The sequence below is a fragment of the Cinclus cinclus genome, chromosome 4 (assembly GCF_963662255.1).
Source record: "Cinclus cinclus chromosome 4, bCinCin1.1, whole genome shotgun sequence".
NCBI classification, from domain to species: domain Eukaryota; kingdom Metazoa; phylum Chordata; class Aves; order Passeriformes; family Cinclidae; genus Cinclus; species Cinclus cinclus.
In genome coordinates this window covers 29,673,748-29,700,000 of record NC_085049.1, presented here as the reverse complement: position 1 = coordinate 29,700,000, position 26,253 = coordinate 29,673,748, and the positions used below count along the sequence as shown (strand labels likewise).

Below are 26,253 nucleotides of genomic sequence, written 5' to 3'. Positions count from 1 at the left end.
TCTACCATCCTCTGGGGCTGGGGGCTGTGACACCAGCCCGGCCTGGGCCAGAGCTGTGCCTTTCCCCACCATCTGTGGCAGACCTGGCAGAGGATACTCTACGGGGTCTCAAGTGACAGTGGACACCCACGGCTAGGCAACTGAATCGAGCCCTGTGCCCCTAAAGAAGGCCTTGTTTTTATGCTCAAGTGTTAAGCTCCCTGTAAGGGGTGGGGAGAAGAATGGAGAATTTAACTAGAACACTAAAGTTTGTATCAGAAGAGGTTTGGTTTTTTTTTTCCAGTGTCATGCTACTGAGTTTTCTGAAAGCAATTGGAGCCCAATCTGTCTCCTGCTGTGCTTTTACGCTCACCCACCCAACCTCAGGGAGCTGTAGCAGCAAGGTCAGAGTGGTTTCAGCTTTCCAGAAACAAAGCAGGAACAGAGATAAAAGCTCCACAGACTGAGATCCTGCTGGAAACCACCTGGATCCCTGGGCTTGCTCACCCAGAATAAAACTTTAAAAGTTTTGTAACATTCAAAAGAAGAAAAAAAGACACCCTGTGCAGCTATTGAGAATTGTCTTTCTTAGACTTCTTTGAAGAAGAAAATAAATGGTGGAAAGATGTAATTAAAATTTTCAGGGCCCAGTTCTGTTTTCCACATTCTTTGCATCAATACAACTTCCTTGGCCTCTAATGCCCTCCCTCTCATGTTACCGAGATGGGAATTGGGGTTTCTGATGGGCCTGGAATGTTTTCTTTATACACATTACAGTTTTCATTATGGGAACTGATAAAATCTCACTACTACCAGAAACCCCCGACTGGATTCTACCTCAGTATTGTTGTGCTCCAAATTCCCCATTCAGTGTTCCTCTCCCTGTCACTGCCCCTGATGTAGGGACAGTCACAGCAGGACCATGGATGTATCTCAGGATACTCAGTTCTGTCTCAGTAGGGCTGCTTCACTTCAGCTCCCTGGACCAGTGGGATTGGGGTTTCTCATCTACACGTATGAAGCAAGGCCTCCAACTCCATCTGTGACACAGGTGACCAACCCCACGGGCTCGGGGAATGGCCACCTCGTCCGGTTGTGTCTGTGTGCAAACGCGCATACATTTCATACAGCAATCTGAAACTCAGGCAGAAAAGACACAGGAGCCCGGCTGAGACCCATACAACTGTTATATTGGCGTCAGTCTAAAGAAAGCAATGATACATTGCTTTGGAAATTATCAAGAAATGTAAAAAATGCATTTGCCCTTTTTTTTGTAGTTGTTGTCGTTGTCGTAGTCACTGGGGCAGGGTTGTGAGTCAGAAAACAAAGCAGAAATAGATGCGGTTCTGTACATGGCGCCTCTCTGGCTGTCCCTCCGTGCCAGGGTGTGGTGGGCAGGGCAAGAAAACAGGTGGGACCCCTGCAGTAGCAGCAACATCTACACTGTCATTGTCCACATGTCCAGCTGAAGAGGCAGATGATGCACAAAAGGTCTGTGGACAATGAAACTCCAGCTCTGGATCATGAGTTCCACTTGCTTTCTCATGTCAGCCACACAGAAATAAGGAAGAAAAAAAGAAATGCACCCGATGTGGCTGGCCCAGTACTGTCTGGACTGATGAGCAGGAGTGATACAGGGAGGAGGTTTGTTGTTTTATACGAAATGTCTTTAGTCTGCAGTGTCCTCTTGCGAGTCAGAGATGCTCAGAGGCAAACAGCAGATCATTTTCCCCATTCTTTCCTTCCATGCCACTTCTCAGCTGTCCTTCCTTCAAAGCTTCCATCCACAGCACAGTGATTGTACCCACAATCCACTCCCATACACAGGGAAACACTCCAGGAACTAAACCTGCCCCCTCCTTCCCACTGTCCCCCAGACTGCCTCACTTGCAGGAGGCAGCAGCTTTTTGCTCGGGCCTGTCACAATGTGCACACTGGAAGTACCTCAAATGAAAATAAAAAAAACCAGCCACCCTCCCCAGAAAGAGAAGCTTGCACAGCTGGCACCAGCAATTACTAAATTTAACACCTGCCCCTCAAACTGTAGAAGTCATTTGCATTCTCTGCTAGCCATACATTTTCCACTCTGCAGCACCTACTGGGTCTTCCAGGAGAAAGCAGGGTTTCCCCTGGCCATTGTAGGCTTTGACCCCCGAGGGAGTAGCAGCTTTCACCAAGAATGCCTGGGGCATAATCTTTCCTGTCATTTTCCTTCCCATAAAAAAAAAATCCTAACAGATGGACTGTCAATCATCCAAAATGCTCAATGTCACCACTAATTTAGGTAAGCATTGTTTTTTAGGAGTGAAGAACCCCTGTCTTCCATTCGGAGGGTCAGATGGACTTTGCAGTGAAAGAAAATGAGTTAAGGGGCCCTTACATGGCATTTTCAGGAACAGCCAGGCATGGGCATTTTTCCCTTTCAAGTACCTTTGGAGCACATCAGCACCAGCAGCAGCAAACTCACAGGGAGACACATTTTGTGTGCCCATCTCCATACTGGCACCAGGGATGAAAGGACAAGCCTGACCCAGATCAGCTAGTTACTTTCTGCAGGGAAGCCTTGAATTATGACTTGGTGACAGATACTTGTACAAATGGATTCATATTTCTCTTGTATTTGTTTTTTTCCAAGGTATCTTTAGCTGATGATGGCTGGTTCAAAAAAATACAGTCAAAAATACCCTTTGCTATTTCTCCTTTATGCCTCAGAGAATCGAGAAGAAAAACAAGAGCGTTACAAAAACAATGTAATCAATGTATGCTGTGAAGGGTGTTCTCGGACATCTGCAGAAGCTCGAGATTTGAATCAAAGTTTAGCTCTGAGTCAGATCACACCTCAGAACTCAGAACTGATCTGCAAGTTTGTGAATCATCCTGAGGAGGGAGAAAAAACAGCAGTAGTCTAGACAAAAATCAGTTGCATAAAATCTAACAATACGTGCCTGTTTTTTCAGCTCTCAGGGTTAGGGCCAACTGTCAGTGTAAGAGAATTTCACACTTACTACTCAGGAACTGCGGCTGGGACATGCTGTGCTGCCACATGTTTTGTGACTTAGTACCTGACCCATCCACTAAAGTCTGGGAAGAGGACTGAGACCATGCATAGGAACACCAAAAAGTCCCTTGGCACCTGCTTCTTGACCAGACTGCAGCAATTCTCCTAATAGAAGATCCACAGCTCTCTCTCTCTCTGCTTTTAGCCCAGACCAGGATTTAGATAACTTTACTTTGCCAACTATTCAGATTCTTGCACTTCTTATTCCAGGATCCTGCTAAAATTGATCAGGGTTCAACTATTTAATAAAATAGTTTTGAAGCCAGATTTTTTTCCCCCTGCTCCTTAAATTGCTGGTGCCAGCTGAACATGTAGGATGGATCTGCCAAATGGGTTTTGGGGGTCTTGCCACCCTTGAGTGGGATGAGACCTTTAGAGGAACTCAGCAAAAAGAAAGAAAACAAACCCTGAATAAAATGTCCCAGTCTCTCGGGAAGAAAGATTCTCTACTGATAAAGTCATCGTGCACATTAACAGGGAGTGAGGAAGAAGGAAAATGAACACAAGATATGCAAAATCAGTAACGTTCAACCTGTCAGTGGATTGCAGAATAGTTACTTACACCAGGTACACTTTGTTCATCGTACAAATTAAAAAAAGGAAAACAAAAATAGTACCCTTTCCCCAACCACATGTAAAAAAGCACTTAACAGTTCAAAGGTAAAGCTTGGCACATTCCAAATACGAAATGATTCACTTGACATGCAGCAAAATATACAAGAAGTGATTATTTTTTCTTTTTTTTTAAACAAACTTAATTCAATTAATTATATTTGCTTGGCACAATTGCAATTCATTTTAAAAAAATATTTGAAAAATACTGAAACTGACCTGAATTCAAGTATAACGGTTTCTTCAACAGAAACATTATCAATGCAATAAAACATCACACGGAATATATTGAAGCATAACGTCTTCTGGTTCGGTTTTTTTTTTTTGTTTCCCCCCACCCCTGTAAATTTTTCTTTCTATACAGTTTTAATGCCAACACAACTTACAATTTTATTTTAAAATCAATATTATTGCATTGTTTTTGCATATCTTGTGGAACAGAAAATGCAAAGTTACTGATTCCCTTTTCGAAAGCAGAGAGAGTGGTTTGTTTTTGCATTCGAATGGCCCCAGATACAGATCGCCCACAGCTCAAACCAGGACCTGGAGAACTGCTCTTACACACAACTCACACACACACACTCACTCCTAATGCTCCCACACTCGCAGATACACTTAGCACTAAAAAGAACCCAAATCAGTCACTCAAATGTGCAAGACTATATCAAGTGCATTGCCTACTATCTTTAAATTATAAAACAACAACAACAAAAAAAAAAAGGTTTCAGTTGCTAGTAAATAAAATTACAAATTCTCGGTGTACATAATGGTTGGTAAAACTCATTAATCATTATACTTCTACCAAATTCAATGGAGAAACCATCCCTCCCCCCAGTTTAAATAATACAACATGATCAAACCAATTTAACATCTGCAAAGGTGAAAATAAACCAAAACAAAAAAGGTAGGTGATTACAAAACGCTGTAAACACTCCCTTCTCCCTCAAAAAACAATAACAAAAAAAAAAAACCAAAAAAAAAGACCTGCAACATGCTTTCAAGAAAATACCAAACTGCGAAACGAACTCTGCACAGGCCCGGCGGCCCCTCAGCCTCGCCGCCATGCCTGCTCTCCCATTGGCTGGCACAGTTGGCGCGCTGAACTCTGATTGGCCGGCAGGAGACTGCTTGAGCTCCGATTGGCTAGCGAGTGAGCGCCCGAGCTCTAATTGGCTGGCAGGGCCACTGCCAAGTCTCGGCATAGCTGGGCCGTGCCTCGAGCGCCCGCGGGCTTCTCCTGCTTCCTCCTCCCCGTGGCCGTGCGGGAATCCACAGCAGAAGTCTTCCTGTCCTTCCCAATCAAAGGGCCTTGGCTTTATGGAGACGGTGAGGCTCATACAGAATATGTGCAAAATGATTTTTACAAGCAAGGTTGAAAGACACCCGTTTGGTGCAGGGTCCTTTTGGCTAGGGCCATCCACAGGAAGCTGAGGTTCCCCTTGGTGCTCTGGAGGCAGCTGTCGTTCCTTGTGCAGGGACTGAAAAAAAGAGGGAGCTGGCTCTCCTCCTCTTCTTCTTCTCCTCCTCCTCACTCTTCCTTCATGGATACGTGCTGGCGTTATATCTGCTCCTGAAAAGCTTTCTTACACCACCCAACTCTGCGACTCGTCCCAACAGAAATGAATGAAGAACGCTGTTCCGGTTACTCCAGGTCACGAGAACAGTGAGGCACTTCTGAAACAAACCCATTAGGAACATTGAAACAAATAAAAAACCAGCATCGCTTCCAGCCCTGGCAACTACAGGCTGCTGATATAAATCCTGCTGTCCTTGAGCTCCTCCTGACTTATCCTACAATCCGGGTTTTGCACCTCTTCCTCTTCCTCTCCTGCACTGTCCTGCCCTGGGTCCCTGCAGTTAGCAAAAGGCAAGAGGTTGCCATTGGGGCTCTGCTTGCTGTTACCATTGAGAATGTTGTCTGCTGCATTTTCCATCTCTTCTATCGTCATGTCGCAGGCGTCTGCGAGCTCCTGGGTTGTGACCTCAATGAACTTTGGATCTTGAGCAAACTGCATCAGTCCTTCCGAAATCAAAACCTTCAAAAGCAGGTGGGGAACCAAAACACAAAGACACGTGTTAGTACCCCGCAGCATCAACCCTGTCACACCTCCAACACAACCCTCTTTAACTGCTGTGTTTCCTTCTCCCATTCATGCTTCTAAAACCCTGCTGGCAGAAGGGCTCTCCTACTCCTGGAATTTCAAACATGTTTCCCTGCTCTCCCAGGGCCATGTTTCTAGATGGCCGTGCCACAGTGTCCTTGCTGCCTGTGAGTTCTTACCGCTTCCACCAGGCTGCTGGCGCTGCCGTGGAGCTGCCGGCTGCTCCCTGCGGTGGGGCTGGGCACAGTCAGGGACACCGGCCGGGCTCTCCTGGGGCTGCCGCCGCTCTCGGGGTACCGGGAGCCGCAGTGCACGGACGGCAAGCTGCTGTTGAGCTTCTCCGAGGATTCCGCCCCGTCGAGGCGCAGCGTTGGGATGGTTTGTTGCGGCCAGCCCCGGTTGCAGGGCGTGGCCGGGGGTGTAGCACACAGCCGAGAAAACATGGTGGGGGAATGGCTTCGCTGGAGCAGGGGACTCAGGCCGGCCACTGCTAACGCCTGTGGACAGAGGAGAGACAACGTGAGTGAGAGCTTGCACGGCTGGAACAAGGAGGTGCTGGAGAAACCATACGAGAAAGGCCTGGAGAATCTTGAGGCTTGTGAAAACAGATGCCAGCTCCTTGAAGGGTTTGTGTGTGTGTGCTGCAAATATGTGCTGCAAACTCATTTTGCAAGCTTTCCTTTAAATGGTGTAGCCTGTGCTAGTTGCAAACACTGGACTGGAAATTTTCAGAAACACAGTTCTTTAGCATGGGAGCCACAGCACTGCTAGGAGAGATGCATCCCCATTCCCATGGTGCTGTCAGGAGGGATGCAGCCCTGTTCCCCACGGTGCTGCCAGAAACACCACCTCTTCTCCAGTAGGGGAGACAGCAACTCATTTTTCCACCACTGACACCAGACATAGCACAGGCTATGTTATTTCCAGTTGCTGTTTTAAGTGTCTACGGAGAAACCTGAACAGTTACCAGATGTGAATTTTAGATGTGTGTGCAGTTGGCAATAACCTGAAATCCACTACTAAGGCATCTGCTATTGGTGGGAGGATCAGTATTTGATGATTGTACTTTCAGCTGTCCACTCCTTCCTGTAATCATATACACAACCTCTGAGTCATTCAGCCTCCTCTTATAACAAACTCCTCAAGAGGCCTCTCTGATGCCTTATTGATGGTGGCTGCTTCCTTGTTCTATAAGCAAGACTGTCAGAGTCATAAACTCATCTCACAGAGCTCATGGCTGGGCAATGAAATAAATGCATAGAAACTACAAAAGTGTGTGGATTGAGTTGTGTTCAGGCTGGTGGAAGGCTCTGTGTTTAGTCTAAACTAACTGTGCAGAAAGGCACTGGCAAGCCTCCCTTCTCTTCAAAGCCTGCCTGAAAATGCTGCCTCAAAGACATGACTTACACAGGACAAACTTGCCCTTTGGTCATGCTCCTTCCCTCCACTGACCACAGTGGGACTGAACAAATTTAAACTAGACAGCTCACTTAAAGCTATCTAATGTTCAGTGAAGCTCAGTCCATCTGCCACTGAAATCCTTGGGAACTGATAATTATGAAATATATGCTGATGACTTCAGTGTCAAGTAAACTGACACTGAAAAAAAGAATTAATTCTTAGTCACCTGCAAGTTCACTAAGGCTTTCTCAGGAATTAGATGTCAGAGTCCTATCAGATTTCAGTGAGGAAGAAAGCCCTTAACACTTCTGAGTAAGTCATGCCCTGCAGGCTACGATGGCCTCAGCACATCCCTTAAACTGCCAGGACTTGAAGGAGAGACCTGGATCTGTCAGGCAGGACAATGAAACCAATTTTTCAGCTTGTTGGCAGAAACACAAAATGCTTTCTCAAAAATGTAAGGTTCTGAGGAAGCTGAAAGAAGCTCTGTAGGATTGCTTTAGGCTTCAGCTGAATACATTTACATATGATGTACAGGTATTCCATGAGAACACCTCTTCAGGCATTCACAGCAATAGAATCCATTAGGTTTAGCAGAGGCAAGCTTTCCACTCGTTGGTCTTATTTTAGGCTCTGTTGTTGGTTAACATTTTTGTAAACATGTGAATGTTGCTGAGTGTTGTCAGCTGACAGCCAGATGCCTCTTTCAGGGCAGCCCTTCAGTGTGGCACTTGTGTGGGCAGAGCCCCATTCCTCCAGGTTTTGGGCTGCATGGTGGGATGAGGAAGGGTGAAGTAGCTCCGTCTCATTTGTAGAGGTTGGAGGGAGGTGATTCTGTGGCTGTGTGGGCTGAAAGGGCTGTGAGGCCTGTGTTCCCTCTGCCTAGCCTGCCATGGGAGGGCAGGAAGTCTCAGGAGGGCTTTTGGTGCTCTGGTGAGCATGGGAAGCTGTTTTCTCACCAGTCTTCCCTGCTCCAACACACTTTCTGGTTGTCACTACTGCAGCTGTAACTCTCTGCAGACCACTGCTTTCTGGAGCTCAAGAATTAAAGGATATCTCTCTGAAAGTGGAGGTGAGAAAATCCACGGAGCCTCAAGCCCACACCTCTCACTCCTCTGACTTCTTACTCCTCCCATTCTTGCTGTATGGCATTTTCTGCCCTCGTGGCAGCCTAAACAAGTGGCAAGGCCATTCTGCTCTGCCTTTGGGAACTGCAGAGAGCAGGATGTCACACCTGCAAGGCTGGCATCGCCATCTGCACCCATTTCTTTTATGGTGACAAAAAGTGGCATCATCAAACCAAAAGACACAACTCTCCTTTGGACCCTGACAGCTGGCTAATCATCTAGGTATGTGTTTAGGCATACATTTGCTAGGCTGCTGAACACAGGGCTTTGCTGACAAAGGGCTTAAGAAGCTGACTGATTACATATAACCAGTTTATGTTTTAAAATGGTTAATTACACTTACTGGTTACCTTTAATTAATATTACAGTAGACTGTGCACACTTTATTCATGTGTATACTGCAAGCCGGTGCAATTGCACTGCAGCATTCAATTTGGGTAGTTATTTTAATCTTTTTGCTAGTATTTTATTTTATTCTTTCATGGGCATCATAAAATGGTAACTGTGGTGACTCCAAGGAATGTATTCCTGTAGCATTCTGGGAATTATTAAAATCCTGATTGCTAGAACCTGGGCCTTTAGTATGGGTGAGAATCTATCCCAAATGGTTTTTAAACAGTGGGTTGGGATGCTCTGGGGGGCACTGCGGGTGGCAGGGGCCCCGTGTGGTTATTAACACTCACCTGATGATGGACCAGATGCAAAGGCAGGACTGTCTTTTGTGAGACATCCACACCCTGGTTTTTCTGTCTTTTCAAACACTCTAAGTGAAAAGATGCTCTTCGACCTGAAACATCAACACGCACAATGTGACCATCACTCATAATGCACCACAGGTAATCTGTTTTCAACTTCTTTTAGTGCAGTTCTGCTGGACATACAGCAAAGACACACATGCTTTAGGCTCTGTCCACTTCCCTTTAACACTGTGCCCTTTCCAAAGCAAATGCATTTACAGAAAGCACTCAGCATGTGATCTGTGTCCCTCAGCTGTCAGACATACCACACTTTAAGAGACCGTCTATAGCAAGGTCAAATGCAACTGAATTAATCACTGGGGAATTTACTGGTGAATGGAAGGTGACTTGGACAGATATGAAGCATTTTCAGAATTTGGAAGGAAGGGAAGATAAAAGATTTTAGAGGGATCTACTGAAACAGTCACATTGTTTACTTGCTATAAAATTAAACTTGACTTCCTAAATATGAGAAAGATACTCTTAATGAGGAATGTAAAACTCCTGAAAGGTTTGTTTGTGATCAAATGCTTTACTTCTGAAAAATGGCAGATAAATCCAGTATTAGAGGTTCAATACATGTCACACTGAAATATTTTTGTGGTCTTCTTGATTCTGTTGACGTTTTTCTAAAGAAGGAAAGAAAAATAGAATTCTGAAAATAGTAATTGTCTATAATACTGGATTGTTGTGAAAAAGCCCTCTCAGGGTTGGAGAAAATATGTTCTAATCCAGAGAATGAATGTTACAATGCAGGTTAAAAGTATTTCATCTTTCTAGAGAAAAATCCCAGCTAGTAAAATGAGCATGACACCAGTATATAAATATTCACAAGAATGTAGTTACTGAAGCATTGTATCAAGGGCTGACTGCCTTACAGATAGATATAGAAGTTGTCATTGCCTAATATTTTAAGATTTGAAATAAAGTAAATGTTGTTAGAATGCTCAAGCATCCTGAAGGATTTCAGTGAAGATACAGTAGCCTCGCTTTAAACATGACACTAGCTAGTCTGTCACTGTTATTCTGTAAAAATTTTATACACATGATTCTTTTTAGTTTCTCCCTTCAGTGCCCTTTTTCACCACACCAGTATTTAGAAAAAGAATGAAAAGTGCTATACCTAAAAGAGTTCCTTTTGTCACAGACTCTCTTGATACTTTCATAAAACCTTGTGATTCACAGGTTTCCCCTGACAGTGAAGCACTTGAAAATCTCCAGGTACCATTAGAGCAGAAGGCAAATTTATGTTGTATTAACTTAATCTGACATTCAGTGTGTTCCTGGTAGCAGACAAAGGAGACAATCTCTCATTTCTCCTTGCTGAATACACACAGTGCAGAACACTGTAGACTCAAGGCTCACCTATTTGGTAACTCCCTGGTGATTGTTTGGAGAGTCTACAGCTCTCAAATAAACTGCCCTAAGTCACAGGAAAGCTTGATCAAACAGATCCCAGGGACTGTCCAAGCAGCCACAGGTTCATCTGCTGACCGAGTGTGACCAGCAAAGCCATGTGCCTGATCGGATTGTCTGCACGCCCTGGGATTCCTGATCTCACGAGCTGAACACAGCAAACAGCAACACCCGTACCCACACAGGCTGGGATTCCTCTTGGGAGATGTGGGAACTCCATCAAGGTGGAGGAAACACAACCCAGCCCTGCTGGGAGGTTACCTAGAGCTGAGGAGCACAGAAACCCCTTCTTCGGAGAGTGCCGGGTGTCCTCTCCTTTGCTGTTTTCTGGCAGAGTGAGTTGTCTGTTTTCATCATCTTGGTATGCAAGCCTGGGAAGGAGAGCAGAGGGATTTAGAAAAGCAGCTGATAAGGGGCAGAATAAGCCCTCTTCCAGCAAGGAAGCCAGGAAGGTCATGCTAGCAAAGGGATGCAAGAGCAAGCTAGCTTCAAACTATTACTGGTCCAAGAGACCATGAGACAGAGAACCCTCTAAAAATGAGCTCTGGGAACACCAGGAGGTAGAAGTAAATGTGGGGGGCAGCCCTGCAGATCCAGATGTGTTATTCAGAGAAGGAAAATCCTAGGTGAAAAATATCCTTTTCAATGCTACTTCTAGGGCTGAGCTGCATTTTTAAAAGGAATTATTTTCTCATATTTGAGTTGCCTAAATTTTTCTCACCTTCTCCCATAAACTGAATTTTTTTGTAGAAAAGTGTCACCTCTTCCCAGTTCTCCCCCTTAATTAAAGAACCACCCAAACACCTTGACTAAAGCTGCAAAGCTCACATTTCAGTAGAGAGCAGACTTGGTTCACTACAGTACTCAATGTCTTCATTCAAATTTTCATCATAAGTCTCATCCTGAGACACTTCCTCTTGGCAAACAATTGCCAGCTGGCTGTCTCTGGAACTGGAGCTAATGAGCAAAAAAGACAAATCAAGATATGGAGATGGTAAAGACAACCTGTTACAAAGAAAAGAATGACAGGCTCCATCTGTCTCAGTTTATTATAATGCTGAAGAGCCATCATAGGAAAATCAATGACTGAACAGAGCTACAGAGTTCACAAATACAAGGCAACAACCTTTGTCTGTGTCCTCTTTCACAGTATGAGTTTCTTAAAGCAATGCTGAGCAACACTGTAAATGTATTTTGTCACTTGTGACTACCTGTACTCTATTAATGTGCACGTCACTCTGACCACATTTCCAAAGATACACCTCACTGCACTCACAGTAAAATGTGAGATGGGCTCTCAGGAATAAGCTTTTTCCCTTGCTGCAAAAGACTTGGTTATGGATTTCAGAGAAGCCTCGAGGACACTCACAGTAACCTCCCGTCTCTGTGATGTATGGCCTTTGCCTCCCAAATTCCTCAGTCTGCACCAGCTCTGTGCTCTGCCTCCTGGTCACGTTCTCATCCTTGCTGGCCTTTCCACCTTTTGTCCCTTTTTTTTAACTGCAGAGTGCTTCTAGTAAATTCAGTAGGATCTGTTCAAATCCTTAAGTGTGCCAGCCCTTAATTCCCTGCTTGCCTCCTCTGCGTCCCTCTGTTTCACATTTCAGCACTGGTATTTTGCTATGTTTGGACTCTGCATTTTCTGAGGAGTAAAGTAGAATCTGGAGGTAGCTTGAATCTTTGAAGTATGGACATGGAGTATCGGCAACTATTTAAGTTTCTTACCAGCATTTGTAGAAGAGAGCAGGGTGGCATTTAAAAAAATCTTTTAGCAACTGGAGAGGCAACTTTATCTTGTTGTCTGGTTAAAGCAAAAACCATTGGGAGAAATGTGGTTATGCATTGTGTAAAAGAGCCTGTAGGACAGTGCTGCAGTGATCTTCTTCTGAAATGGAAGGCAAGTAAAACTGCTAAGGTGCAGAGGGGAAAAAATCAGTATCTGGCATCTCCTCTTGTTCATCTGTCTGTGTTTAGCCAAAACCATACTGAATTTTTGTGTGAACATGCCAGGGTGCACTTCACTGTGCTGTGATCTGAGAACATGCAGATGTGTGAGCCCGGCTAGAATCTCTAAAAAAAACCCCCACATCTAGAAAATAGCCAGAACATGGATTGCTACTTGCCCTGAGTTGTGAGTATTTTCTGCAGCTGCCATGGTGATAAGTATCTCTATTTCAGCCCTACTGACACTAAAAAAGAGAGCTCATATTCAGCATTAGTGGGAATTTGGAGTTTGAACAGGATGAAAGAGTGGATCTTACACCCAGGCAGCAATAGAGGGGTATGGAGAACACGTACCGTCCCAGTGTCTCGTAGTAATGTGTCCTAATTCAAGGAACGTGCCCAGGGAAGCAAGGAGAGAAAAGAACACCCCATTAGCAGTGTCACACCAGCACAAGTCAGGAGGGAGGAGGGCAGATGGGAACACATGTTATGCAAGTCCCGTGGCCTCCCTCAGGAAGGCATGAAATAGAAAAACCACGGGACTCTTCACTTGGGCAATTCTGCACCCACTGAAGTTCCTCTGTCTTATGGTCCTATTCTGTCCTTTCCAGGGCCAGTATTTAGTCACCTTTTCACACTGTTCTCTCTCTGCACTGAAAAAAGAAATCCATCTCTTTCCTGCTGTTTCTGAAAGTATTAAAAACAAACCCCCCACTGAGAAAAATTATATTCCTTTTGTGTTAGTCATCTGTGTATAGAGAGCCTGAAAACTGTCCAGAGAAGGGGATTTTCTTCGCTTTGTTTCTGAAAACCTTGCCTCCCTCCTCTCAGAATGTCTTTGGTGACTTCTGTAGGGATGTGACCTGCTGTATGCAAAAGCACTGACTTCAACAAAGCTCCCTATTGGGCAATTAAGACATGAAGAGCAGTCTCCTTCAGTTACCAGTTGGTAAAACACCTCCCTGTGGTGAAGGGGGGATAAATAAGGTTCCCTTTGGATCTTACAAAGGTTTCTTCCTGATAAAGCCCAAAGAAATCGAGTGTGGTGGTAGTAAGAGTGCTGGTGCTTTGCAGTGGCCAGTTGGTGCATATCTGTTGCACTGTGGGCTCTGGCACAAGTGGAGAACCAAAAGGCTCAGTCCAAGCTGCAGGCTGGGCAATGTCTGGCAGTGACTCTGGCTCGGCAGCAGTGCTCTGGTGTTAGCATACACCTTCCAACACCTGTTCCCTTGGCTCCCTCTCAGCTGGGAAACTTACCTTTTGGATGGGAGCTTCCAGGGAGCCTCCTGCACACATATGGTGGGTGACAAGGGGGTCCCATGGCCTTCCACTGTGCTGACAGTGCTGGGGTAGCTGGGTGGGCTGGGGAAGCGACACAGGGCAGTGTTGTTGGCATTGTTGATGTTGGCATTGGAGCCTGAAGATGAGTAGCTGCTGGGAGTGAAGGTGGAGTCCACCAGCTTCTCGTGAGATGGAGATTCCGTATCTCCGTGGTTGTTGCCAGACTTATTGATGTGCAAAGGTCGCTGGGTGGTGAATGTCTGGGGGAACCCACTCCTGCCATCACTTTGGTAGTAGCTCACATGGTTTCCAAACAAGCCTCCAGCTCTCTGTCAGAGAAACAGAAAGGATTTTTCCTTTGTGAGTGAGATGTGCAAGGGCCCTGGTGTTTTCCTGCTTAGACTGTTCTTGAGGAGAAAAAAAAGTGAGGACCAAAGTCAGCATAATAGCACTGGTGCTTTCTCTTTCAGGAGGCAGTGTGAGGACTTCTCTGTCACAGAGACTAGGTGTGGGATTTCAGAGGACTGGCAGGAGGTTGTCTCTGCACTTCCCACCAGTCCTGGGAGTCTGGGACAGGGTATGGATGCAAGAACCAGGTAGCTGCTGTCTGTTTTTCTCAGTGCAGCTGCAAAGGAACAGTTAGATATGAGGGGGAATTTGAGAAGAGCACCAGAAACTACTAAACACATGGAGGAAGAAATGAAGAGAAATTTAATGAGCCAGTTATGTACTGTTTGGATGGTGGGTAATGAAAGGGATTGATAGCATCTTCCTGTAAAGAAAGGAGGAAAAGGCCAAAGGAGAGAAAAAGTAACCAAAGAAAACAATTATAAGAAGCAGGAATGAAATAAGAAAGAAAAGTTTCAGCTAAGTTGGTCAGAAAATTTTCTCCTTCCATAGGAGCTCTATTGGGTCCTGGTGTACTTTTTGGAAGGCTGCTACCAGTGCCACTGAGAGAACAAAACACTAAAGTGTGCCTGGCTGCTGCTCTGCAGATTGCAAGATGCCTGCACTGATCTGTTCTTTAATTTAGGTTTCATGAGGGAATCTTCCAGTGAGAAGTTTCCTTTGAAAGAAAGAGAAGGAATTGGGATAAAACTATGCAAAGACCTTTGGACCTTTCATTTAGGACCTAGGTCCACCACTGTTTTCTAGTAAGATCTACACAACAAGGAGGGCTCAGCTGAAACGCAGAATGAACACTCTGAGCTCAGCCTCAGCTCACAAACTTGTTTGGAACCTACCCGGAAGATATCATCTTCAGAGGCAGCAGAAACAGCTTCTTTCATGGCCTTGTCCAGCTCTTCTTCAGCTGTCAGGTCTCCAGAAATTGCTCGTCGGATCTCCGGCCCAATGTCGTGGAGTGTGCGTAGACCAGCCTGCAAAACAGCAAACTATAGAGCTTCATATCTCCGAGTGGGCACAGGAGAGATAACAGCATTGCCATTTCTTCCTAAACACTGTGGAGTCCGTTTAGTTAACATAGCACCCCCAGCTCCTAGAGAAACACCAACAAACCCTGTTCTTTCATCTCCACCTCCGAGAGAGAAACTCTTGGCAATGCAAACCAAGGAATGTTTGTTGCAAGTCCTTGGCTTCATCACAGCAGGATATAGACATAAATCCACAGGCTTGACTAAGCAGGTCTGTGTGCTTTCAACTCTGCGTTCTCAGATCCACAACCAGACGCTCTAAAGCAGCCACAGTGCCAGCTGAACCATGTACTCTGGTCCCTCAGAAAATCTCTTCTTTTTATCAGCAACCTAAATGTGGATTTAGTAACTAAGCTTCTGGCATTTGGACCTGCAAAGTCCTCAAACACATTACTGACTGGAGCCTGTTCCAAAGAGTCCATCCAGGGTGGTAAGGGGTGGGCACACTGAGGCTTCATTCTGTTTCTGTGCCCACATCACAGCACTTTTCAACTTGCTGAAATTCCAGAGTCACCCTTTTTTCTCAATGTATCCTTGAGGGACATAAATAGTCCTGCTTGTACAGTCAATGGGGTTTTCTCTTTCTGTCGCACAGCCTGATAATCTACTGTGTAAACATGTATCACAGTGGGGAACAGATCCCAATTCTTACAGTCCTGTCCATTGGATGGCCTTGGCATCCAGGTATGCTTTTTGCTTTTTAAGTGATTTTGCCTCCTGGCAGCAATGCACTCAGAATGGGTCAAATGTATGTGGGAGTAAGCAAATGTCTGTAGGACACTTCATGTGAGTTCTCTAAGAGGATCACAAATTTCAAATATTACTGGCTTATTGATAAATTGTGATTATGCCTCACCTGTTCCTTCCATTTCCAGAGCCAAGGGATTGTGAGCCCATGGTACACAGCTATTTGTCCAAAAGGATCAGTGTAATAATTGAAGGGGTCTACAAACTCCTGTCCAGTAGGGATAGCCCACTGCAACCCCCAGAATGGCTGAAGAGGGAAGTGGGGCCACCTGTCTCTACTGTACCACCCCGGTCCACTTGGGGCCCGCTTGTCACCTGTAAGGACAGTGCATTGCGCTGGGAGGGCTTCCCCACCAGCCCCTGCTCTTTACGTTTCTTGAACTTCCGGAAATATTCCTGGATCAAGAAAGTGGCGTAGAACTTCCCGACGGTCACCTCGTCATCTGCAAGGGGGGGGGGGGGGGGGGGAGGGGGAAAAAATAAATTAAATAAGCAGCTGATTTATCATGTATTTGCTCATGTAAATCTTGCAGAAACACTGGGTGCTGTCCATCTCTGCTTTTTATGACATCAGGATGCAGGGCTGAAGGAAGGGATTGCTCCACAGCCAGAGCTTGCTGTGAATAGTCAGGAGGAGAGGTGCAGGTGGCATTGGGGCAGATTGGCTCTGCTGGCACAAAATCCCTGCAGCAGGAGCACATCTAACCTTTGCAGTCTCTGGTGTTGCTTAACCACAAAGGATCTCGTTATAGCAGCAGCCTCCCAGTCTAGGTCAACACATGCTGCTGTCTTGTGACAGCCTGGGGTAAGACTTATTCACAACAGCCAACAGCCTCTGACTGATCATCCATCCCAGGCCTGCTCTGACCCTTCTCTGCACTGGAATTCTGCCTCCTTTTGCCTAACATGGGTATGAGTTAGCAGAGAAGATCACCTCTCCCCTGAAATGCAGTCACAGCTGTGTTCCCACACAATAAAAAGCGTCAGCCAGCCAAAATGTGGACTGTTTTTCTCCAGGTAGCTCTCTTCCTGTCTGCAAACCCACTGGAAATTTTAGAAGACATGGTCCACTGACTTCAGAGCAGGCTCAGGACCTGTCTGCTTCTGTTGGCTGACTGCCAAGTGCTGTTTTGTGCCCATGGGGCCAACTGGAAAGTCAGTGAATGCCATACTGGATGCCTATGCACCAACACCTATTTATGCACATTTTTTTTTTTCCCTGATTTCTCAGCAGTAGGAACAGGATATTCATGTTAGTATAGAACAGAACTCAGCCTGATAGGCTGAAATACAGATCTGAAATCAGATATCTGAAATACAGATAGCTTGTAAAAGAAAGTCTGTGCCCCTTATTCCACCTGATGATCACGAGGTGCATTAGGACAGGACAGGTGAGGGAAAAAAACAGAGAGGTTCAGGGACAGGGACAAGATCATGCACTCACCACCTGCAGGAGGCACCACCTGGTCCAGCAGCTTCATACTGGTGCGCTTCCAGATTTTCTTAATTATTGCTCTCAGCTCTTCGTTGGCTTGCTCCAGGTTACCTGCAGGGTGAAAATCATCAGAGACAGGAATTAAGCAGATCCTGCAGAGGAGCAATTTAATGTCTGACATGGAAATATCAGGAGGTAAATATCAGAGTGTTTTCAGTAGTGGAAAGTTTTGGGCCAAGAGAGGCTCAGACCATTCCTAAAGCTCCCTCACAGCAAGAGGTCTTCTTCCTAAATATGCATAGTTATCTCTGGGTAGGGAGGTGACTTTCCTTCTAGATACCCATCCCCTCTCAAATGAGTCACCTTCAGTTTTATTTCTTATGTACATTCAAACCCCTCTCTTCTCTCTCTAGGAGTCTGAAACTACTATCTTGTCCTCCTAAAGGTGCTGTTCCTGTAATTTTTCTTATTTCTCCCCAGCACTAAGGGTCTGCATGGCAGTAGTTTTTATAATAGGATGAAGTGAAGATAGGGACACTGAATAACTTGCTGAGGATGCAACACATGGACAGCATCAAAGGCAGAAATCTTACTCAGCAGGGCTAATTCCAAACTCCTGCACTGACTACTTAAAAGATCCTAAGGCAAGAATGAAAGCAGTTTGAGGCTTTAGATGGTTTCCCAGGAGTTCACTGTCAATGCCTCCAAGAGTCTGAGGCTCAGATAGATAAGAAAATGAGTCCTTTTTGGGTTTCTGTTTCATAAGACACAAGATATCTTACAGGGATTGTGGGTGGCTTTTTCCTCAGGAGAGTCTCTTGTGCTATAGTCATATTCTGTTTAGCACAACTTTCAATGCCTTAATATATATTTTTTTCATTCTGACACTGGTTTTAGGCTCAGCTGTACAGCTGGCACAGTGAGGTAGAATTCTGCTGGTCTCTGCTTCCCCATACCTGAAATGTAATGCAGCCACTCCTGAGGCAGAGGTGTTTAGCTGTGAATCACAAATCTACACTCTCTTTTAATGCATCTCATTAATACATGAAGCCAGACTTTGACTCAGGACCAATATCTTTCATTACGCAGGTGACAGAGTGCAACAAAAAGGACAAGCTGAGCCCCAAATCTTGTCTGTTTTCCTCAAATATACCTGCTGTCTATGCAAAGCTATTAACAGTCCCTTTACTTCTCATCTCTCTTTACAACACCACTGTTACTACAATGTAATATTAAGTCATGCTAATGGAAGCACAGGAGGAGCTTTTGTGAGATGAAACCCTCCAGTCCAAGTTCTTTGTTCTCCCTTGGACAGGAAGATCAGTGAAAACAGCAGTCAAGAAGTGGCTGAGTTCTGCAGATGGGTACAAAGAGGAGGCTTCTTTGCCCTTTGTCCTCCTAATTCCTGTGTGAGAAGACATTGATCTAAAACTTTAAACTTTCAGACCACTGTGAAGAATGTGATCAGTAATTTGAGATGATACTATAGGAAGCACTGGCTTCCTAGGCAGGGGGAAACACTGTGCTTTCCCTAGAAGATATTGTTCCTCCAAACCTCTTTACAGAGCTTTTTGTCCCATGTGCTGCATAGGAGTAATTTGGATCATTTTGAACAAGATGTCCCTGTTGGTTTATTCCAGCTCAGGACACCTTGGCATGAACACCTTTGTATCCTTGCAGTCAGCAAGCTTCTCACCTTCTGTCTTGATCCTCAGTGCTGTTCTGACCAATGCAAAGAGAGTGGCATTGAACATGACGGTCCCATCACTGTTCAGTGGCATATTCATGGAGACAAGACGCTGTGGGATGAAGAGAAGAAAGACAACAATCACACTGCCACATGTGGACTGAAGCATGCTCTTCCTTATGTCCTTGTGACATCCTCCAGACCTACCATCCCCCTTATGTGAATATCCATGGCCTGCGGTTTGGTTATACAATGAGAATGCCCTGTTATTTCTATCTCTCCTAATCTGTCTCAAGATGGGTGTTGGACAGTACAAGCAGATGTGTATTCTTGGTACTTGAGAGCTGTATTTAGCACAGATGGGCTCTCCTAACCAGACATAAGGCTGATGGCCCTGAGTAGTGCACTACCTACCTGCTGGTGACCCTCCAGCCCTTGACTGGGTGGTTGCAGCTCAGAGGAGCTGGTAAGAGGCACAGGGCAGCCCAGGAGTTGTCCAGACATGCTGTTGCTGGCTCTGCCTCTTGAGTGGTGAGCTGGGATGTGCCCAGTGAGTGAGGCAGGGTCAGGCAGAAAATGCCAAGGCAGGCTGTTTAGTGTAAAACAACTGGTCTGGTGGAAGGCAGCCCTGCCCAAGCATGGAGGTTGGAATTAGATGGTCTTTAAAGCGCCTTTGGGGCCAAACCATTCTATATTCTCTGACTGATTCTCTGGTTTAGCTGCTCTGAGCCCAACCTCCCTTGAGCTGCAATGCCTTACTTTGCAAGCCACCCGGTGAGGACAGAGCTTCCCGAAGCCCAGCGGGGGCTGGATCCGCCGGAGCAGCGTCACAACATCCAGGTGTTTGATCCGTCCCCTAAGGAAGAAAGCTCAGTGAGGGCTGCATCCTGACTGGGCTGAGCTGCTGACCCACCTGCAGAGTGCAGCTACAGCTAAAAGTGTCACTAAGGTCTCTCCAGCCCCATGCTGCTGCTCCCTGTAGTCCAGGCATAGCTTGAAGTATTATTTCAGGCTTCTTGCATTTGGTGCCTTCTGCAGGATTTGCCCAGCATTCATGTAACTTCTACTACTGTGGAAATTCCAGCTGTCAGTCATACTTGAGTCAATACTTGCAAGAACTGACCTCTGCCTTTTCAGTGTTGAAGTTTCTTAGTGCACAGACAATTTGGGGTTCTCTTCCCATCAATTACCTGCTCGAAATAAATATCTACTTATCTATTTGTTGGGCTGAGGCCTACAGCAGGCAGAGAGGTATAAGAGTCTATTTCCTTGTGGTTTGCCTCCAACATAAATAGCCCCAAGCTACTATCTTTTAATATTTGTTTATGCTTTGGGGTGTCACTAGAGTGAGCACAAAGTACTGAATTTCCTCCACAGCAGCAGCTGGGTTTCTCTTAAGTTTGGTAAATGGCATCTCAAAAGAAGAATTCTCTCATGGAAGGAGGAAGGTTACCAGAGCCAGAGGGTCATGATACGTGGATGGGGAAGAGGAATAAAAGGGCTTCCCATTTATAATCAGTGGGGAACAGGATGCCATCTGAACTGTGTGGCTATCTATTATACAGCTTCAGCCACTGCAGTCTAGCCTTCAAGCAAGCATAAACAGTAGTGTCTGTTTTGTTAATAAACAGTGTTTTTATTAGGAGTCTGTGCTTATTCTCCATCCATATTAAAAGTTGCCAGCCGGGGAAGTTACCCTGAACTGGAAGAAGTGTTTAAATTCATGTATCACTCTCATAAAGTGACACACCCACATCCACATATGGCAGAACCTGAGCCCAGAATAATCTCAACACTACGTCTCCTAAAGAGATCTGCTTTTAGTTTACACCCAAATCTCTTTCCATGGCTTTTGCATTATGAAGGGAGCTTTGCAATTACAATTGTTAACTGTACAGTAATGCTACAGGGATCTAAATGCTCTTTAAGCCTAAGCATGTGTCAAACAGAGCATATAATACTGAATGTCAGTTAAGCCCTGATGTGAGTTGTTGTGGTGTAATTTTAAATTCCTGCAAGTCTGCTGTTGTAAATAACCCTTCAGACAATGTAATGCAGCCATGTGAATGTAGAGGTTGAGATGGCCATATATGACATATGAAAAAACAGGAATTTGAGCACAGCAGCTCTGCTGTGAGTATGAAGTCAAGCAGAAGACTCACATCCCAATATCCCAAACAAATGCAATAATAAACCAGGCGTGTAATCACCTTTTCTCAATCTCCTGCTTCCCCTCACTAAGTCTGTATCTCCCTCATAGAAAGTAAAACAATGGCCTGAAAGGGAACAGTGCAGCCTAAATGCTGAGATATCTTTGAGTTTCCTTGCACTTTGGGCTTATGAATTCACCAGCAGTACCTTGTGGTGATATCTATTTTAGGAGTTTTGTACAAAAAGAAAAAAAAATAAAAAAAAAAAAAAGGGTGTTCCTGCAGGAGGAACGTGGCACTTACTGCACTGGGTCTAGAGAAGAGAAAATAATGGGCCTGTTCTCCCAAGGAGCTCTGATATCCAGACTGGGTTACTTACTTAGCTTCAGGGTCATACTCTGCCCAGATCCTTTTAAACTCATCCAGGTGATGTGGTCCTAAAATGGACCAGTCCCGTGTCAGGTAATCAAAGTTATCCATTATAACAGCTACAAAAAGATTGATGATCTGCAAACAAGGACAGAGATTATGTGATGGATGAGGCAAGGAACAGCAAATTTTACCAGATTCTCCATTTAAGTCTGGATTTGGAATCACAAAACTAGGAAGCCATTTGGGTTAGCATCTTTCTTTCCCCATGCTGCCCCCCAGTTTAAATGGGAAGAGCCCAGAGACAGAATAGTCTCAGCTGGTTACATTTTTCTCTTCTCTGCTGAATGGATGAGGCACAAATTTGCTGAATTCTTAGATGTGCTGTTGTGGCTTATTGTTTACCTGTATCTTTGCCTGACAGAATGGGGTGGGATTTATCTTCAATAGGCAGTGGGGCTGAGATAAAAGTCCTTTCTTCTGGCCCAAGACCAAAACTTTTAAAATGTTGCTGCTGTTCACTGGGAGAGTTTTGGGCACTGCTGCCAGCTGCAGAGCATGTGCTGTCACTCTGAGCAGTGCTGCATTGCCAGCACAGAGCAGATGCAAGTGGGATATGTGTATTCTCACAGTCATTGCTGCTGGCAGGGGAGGAAAAACCCACTCAGCAGCCAGAAGGAAGGTAGGAGGGAAGGTGGGAAGTGTGGCTGAGGCGTTGCTAGCCTCAGCACAGCCCACAATGCACTAATTTGGTTTTCTCATTGAGGGGGAGGGAGGAAGAGTGCTCCTTTGCTGTGCACAAAGGATTGGGATTGGAAGCAGAGCTGGAGTGAGGCAGGGAAGGGGTTTTGTCACTGGAAAGGTGCTGCTGGGAAAGACCCTTTGGGGAGATTTCCCCTCATTGAGATCATTGTCCTGTGCAATGCTGACATCTGGGGAAGCAGAGGCTCAGTCTGCCAGAGGGATGGTGGACTCACCAGGGAAGGTTTGGGTTGGGTGGACTCACCAGGAAGGCACAGAGCATGTAGAAGCTGATGAAATAGAAGACAGCGAAGCTGCTGCCGCAGGAGTGATCGGCTTCTGTGGAGTTGGCTGGCTCTGACTCCGGGTCACATTTCTTGTCTGGGAGACATGCCAGCATGATTTCCTGCCAGGCCTCACCTGTGGCACACCTGGGCAAGGCAAAGGGCAGGGGATGACATCAGTGACCTTGGATGTGACAAGGACTGGAACATTAGCAACCTGTTCCTGATCCCATGAACATTAATGGGAATTTTGCTGCTGAGGTCAATTAAGAGCAAGTTAGGCTGATGACTTTGACATCCCCTGGCATATCCTGCTCCTCTGTTTGGCTTTGTTGCCATCCTCAGTGTATCATTTCTGACTGGCTTTGGCTGCTGTGGGTATGGGGCTGTCACGTTCCAACCAGAATCATGGATGTGTGTGTGGCATGGCTGTAGATTGCACCTAAAAAAGTCCTTCAAAGTTACAACAGTGTTGAATTTGTGCCAACTTCCCACCCCTTCAGCACCCCTCCCTGGCCCCAGCTGGAGTAGAATGATGTGATAAGCTGAGCTGGGCATGGTCATGCCTAAGCATGAATTCATCATGTCCCTTTCCCTGCTAGGAGTCACACTGGCCAGATTTGAAACAAATAAGTTTTTGGTGCATATCAGTTTTGGAGAGCACTGAAAACTGGCTACCTTCCTTATGTGTAGGAGGATTTGTCTCCCTCCCCAGCACTGAGCATTACCAAAGTGAGCTGCTGGGGTACAAGAGACTTAATGGACTGGTCATTCCATCTGACATAATTCCCAGGCTCCCCTGCTGAAGGACAAAATGTTGCTACTCACCTTAGCAACATGATATGGTAGAAGGAGATAAGCTGTGCCCGAGAGCAGAGGAATCGTGCTCCCAGACTGACACAATCCAGAGCTGTCATACACCCACCTGAAAAGCAGCAGCACTGCCTGGGGGAAGGTCTGGAAGTTATTGTTGCGGTTGATTTCTGTGGTATCGTTCAGCGCAATTTTACCAAATACCTGGCAGAAAGTAGAAGTCTTTTCAGATTAGCCCAGCAAAATCCCCAAACCTCTTGTCACCCATAGCTCTTGGCCTCACCCTGACTCCGATATTTAATGGAATATGCTCTTTTATTAAAATAAACTCTTCTGTGTGTCTTTTTTATATATTGTTGCTTCCTTGGCTTCTGCTTTATCAGCAGAAAAGCACTAACTTTTTAATAAGAAGCTTCTTGTGTCAAAACTAGGTGCCCTTCCTTATTCGTACACTGAATACATGACATGGGGCCTTGTTTTAAATGGCACTCATTTGGGAAGGGAGTCCAGTTGAAAGAAATCAGTAAGACAGAAGAGAAGGCTCCTTCCTTCATTGCTTATCTATCTTCATCAGGAGGAAATGATAGCAAAAATCCAGAAGCTGCAAAGCCTTGAGCTTCCATCACTGTGGGGGTCCTTGGATCTTCACAAAACAATGTAAATGCATTGCCTTGGATCTGTAATTGTCTGATTACCTGCCCTTCTACAGTCATGCTTGTCATCAGCAGCTGTTTCAGGGTTCCTCCGAGAATGCAGGAGCATGAAGATGATGACTAGATCTGCCCAGATAAGGATGTTCTGGAGCTTCCTCCCATACCACCCCTTAGTGCATGGCATGAAGCCTGCAATCATCATCAAACATTTTTAGGAGCCTATCTTTGGTGTCCCCAGGCTTCTTTAAAAAATATTGGATAGCTGTGGTACTTTCAGGCAGTGGTACTGAGAGCTTAACAAACAGTGTGTGGCAGAAAGGTCTCTGCACAGCATTGCCAGGACTATTTATTCCCCATTGATAACAACGTGGCAGAGGTCTCGGGGGGCTGAGAGCTGTAATCTCTCTGTAGCTGAAACAAGCAGCAGGAGCAGAGCAGCTCTGAGAGGACAACGAGCTTCTTTTCAAGGAAATGTCACTGATAATTAGCACCCCAAGAGAAACAACGACGTGGAGAGGAGCATGGGGACAATGGTGGGACAGACGGGAGGGAGGGTCAGCACATGGCAGCTTTCCTCAGGGGTTCCTCATGGATGCATGAGGCCAGCCCCACGCCACAGGCAGCACTGACAGCCCCAGCTGCACTGAGTTTGAGCTGAGGCAGCCCATATTTTTCATTTCAGGCAAATGTAGGTAAGGGAGCTTCCCATGATCTTCCTTTGGACCCTGCAGCTTCCCTCGCACAGGAGGCACTGGCAGCAGCTGCTGTGGGTGTTTTGCATTAGGTACCTGGGAGGAGCTGAAAGTGGAGGTTCCTCCAATCTGTGTCTCCTGGGCCATCGTATGAGTGGCTTCATCCATCAGCATCAACTTGGATTTTTTCCACCTGAGCACATTAGGTAGTGAGGCTTGAACGCTCCAAGTTGTGGCAGTTGCTGACATAAAGTAGTAGGTCTCCTTTATATGGGAAATTCTGATATTTTTATCAGATCTGGTACATCCAGTCTTTCATGGTGGCTGCTTAATGAAGTGAGGGATGATTTTCCTTCCTATATGTCCCTATGTGTGAGGGAACTCTATGTGTCAGCATGTTCAAGAGAGCTGCACACAAAATGTCTCAGATACCATTTGGACAAAAAGTGATAATCACAGGTCTGTGGGCTCGCTCTGGGCAAACAGGGAAAATGAAAAAAAAGGTTGGTTTTCTTAAGGGAAGACAGATGTGTGGTCTTCAGGCTGCTGAGATGATTTAAACAGAGGCTTGAATGTAAGCCAAGGGTTAAATAGGTAACTTAGAACAAGCTGACAGAAAAAGAAGTAGAAATAGAGAATAAAGCATCTGACCACGGCAGTGCCCTGATCACTGTAGACCCCATCTGTGTGGGTGCTTGGAAGCCACTTATAATGCTTTGTACAACATTATAATACCAGCTGAATACTCTGAAGTGATTTTATGTATAGCATAGGTAATTCTGTAAGATCTTGGCCATCTTAGGTATTAAAGGCAAAACTGGCAAGTTTACAGTATGAGCTTAGTAGAGTAAATGACAGCCATGTTTACTGAGGCTACTGAGATAACCTGTGATAATTCAGGAAAACATTAATTTTGTATTTCATGGTGGGGCAGGGTAGATGGAGTCTGTGAAAACATGTGATTATAATAACAGGAAACAAATTAAAACAAGGTCACAGAGGTCAGATGAATTTCATTACCAATTCTGTTGTCATTGTGAAACCAAGAAGCCTGTCATTTTTGAAAACCTCTGGAAGCAATTACGCCATGCCTTTCTATACTGTGGCCTCTGGCCCCAGATGGCTGACTTGTCTGAGAACTTTGATTAACACCAAAGTGGAAAGTGAAGCTTAGCTTGAAAAGCAGCACAGCAAATGAGGCTGGGACTGTCACAGTGTGTCTGTATCACGTGTTGTCTTCAATGGTGTCTGTGCAACATCAGTTCCTTGCACAGGTGAATGCTCAGGATGATTCCAAGCCCATTTTGCAAACTAAGTAAGATGTATTGTTGCAGCTTCCTGGAGAAACTCTGAGTATTGGTACATTGGTACATCTGATCCCATATTTACCTTCATGGGTGTAGATCAAAAGCTGCTCTTTAAAATTCAGTGGAAATTATGCCAATGTGAAAGAGATGCAAGAGAACATTTTGGTTTGTTCAGTGCAGCACTGTGGACATAAGCCCACTTGAAAAACTGTTTTGAACCAACAAGCAATTCTTAGTGGATAGTCCTTTGAGAATGCAGAGGGCAGGCATCGTCTTTTTACTGTT

The 26,253-nt window shown here is 45.4% G+C and overlaps 1 protein-coding gene across 2 annotated transcripts in view; it reads right to left on the bottom strand.

The window, feature by feature from the left end:
- Positions 1-5,388: 5,388 nt before the first annotated feature.
- CACNA1C (calcium voltage-gated channel subunit alpha1 C) overlaps positions 5,389-26,253 on the bottom strand; it is a 445,763-nt gene continuing 424,898 nt past the window's right edge. For both annotated transcript variants that reach the window (XM_062491895.1, XM_062491894.1), the window contains 14 exons: positions 23,429-23,520; positions 22,485-22,650; positions 21,489-21,616; positions 19,719-19,815; positions 18,969-19,071; positions 17,282-17,383; positions 16,153-16,280; positions 14,902-15,036; positions 13,634-13,986; positions 11,261-11,389; positions 10,694-10,803; positions 8,963-9,066; positions 5,931-6,248; positions 5,389-5,685 (listed from right to left, as the gene is read on the bottom strand). In XM_062491895.1, the coding sequence (XP_062347879.1) occupies positions 5,389-5,685; positions 5,931-6,248; positions 8,963-9,066; positions 10,694-10,803; positions 11,261-11,389; positions 13,634-13,986; positions 14,902-15,036; positions 16,153-16,280; positions 17,282-17,383; positions 18,969-19,071; positions 19,719-19,815; positions 21,489-21,616; positions 22,485-22,650; positions 23,429-23,520 (2,262 nt within the window). The remainder of the gene's footprint in view (positions 5,686-5,930; positions 6,249-8,962; positions 9,067-10,693; positions 10,804-11,260; positions 11,390-13,633; positions 13,987-14,901; positions 15,037-16,152; positions 16,281-17,281; positions 17,384-18,968; positions 19,072-19,718; positions 19,816-21,488; positions 21,617-22,484; positions 22,651-23,428; positions 23,521-26,253) is intronic.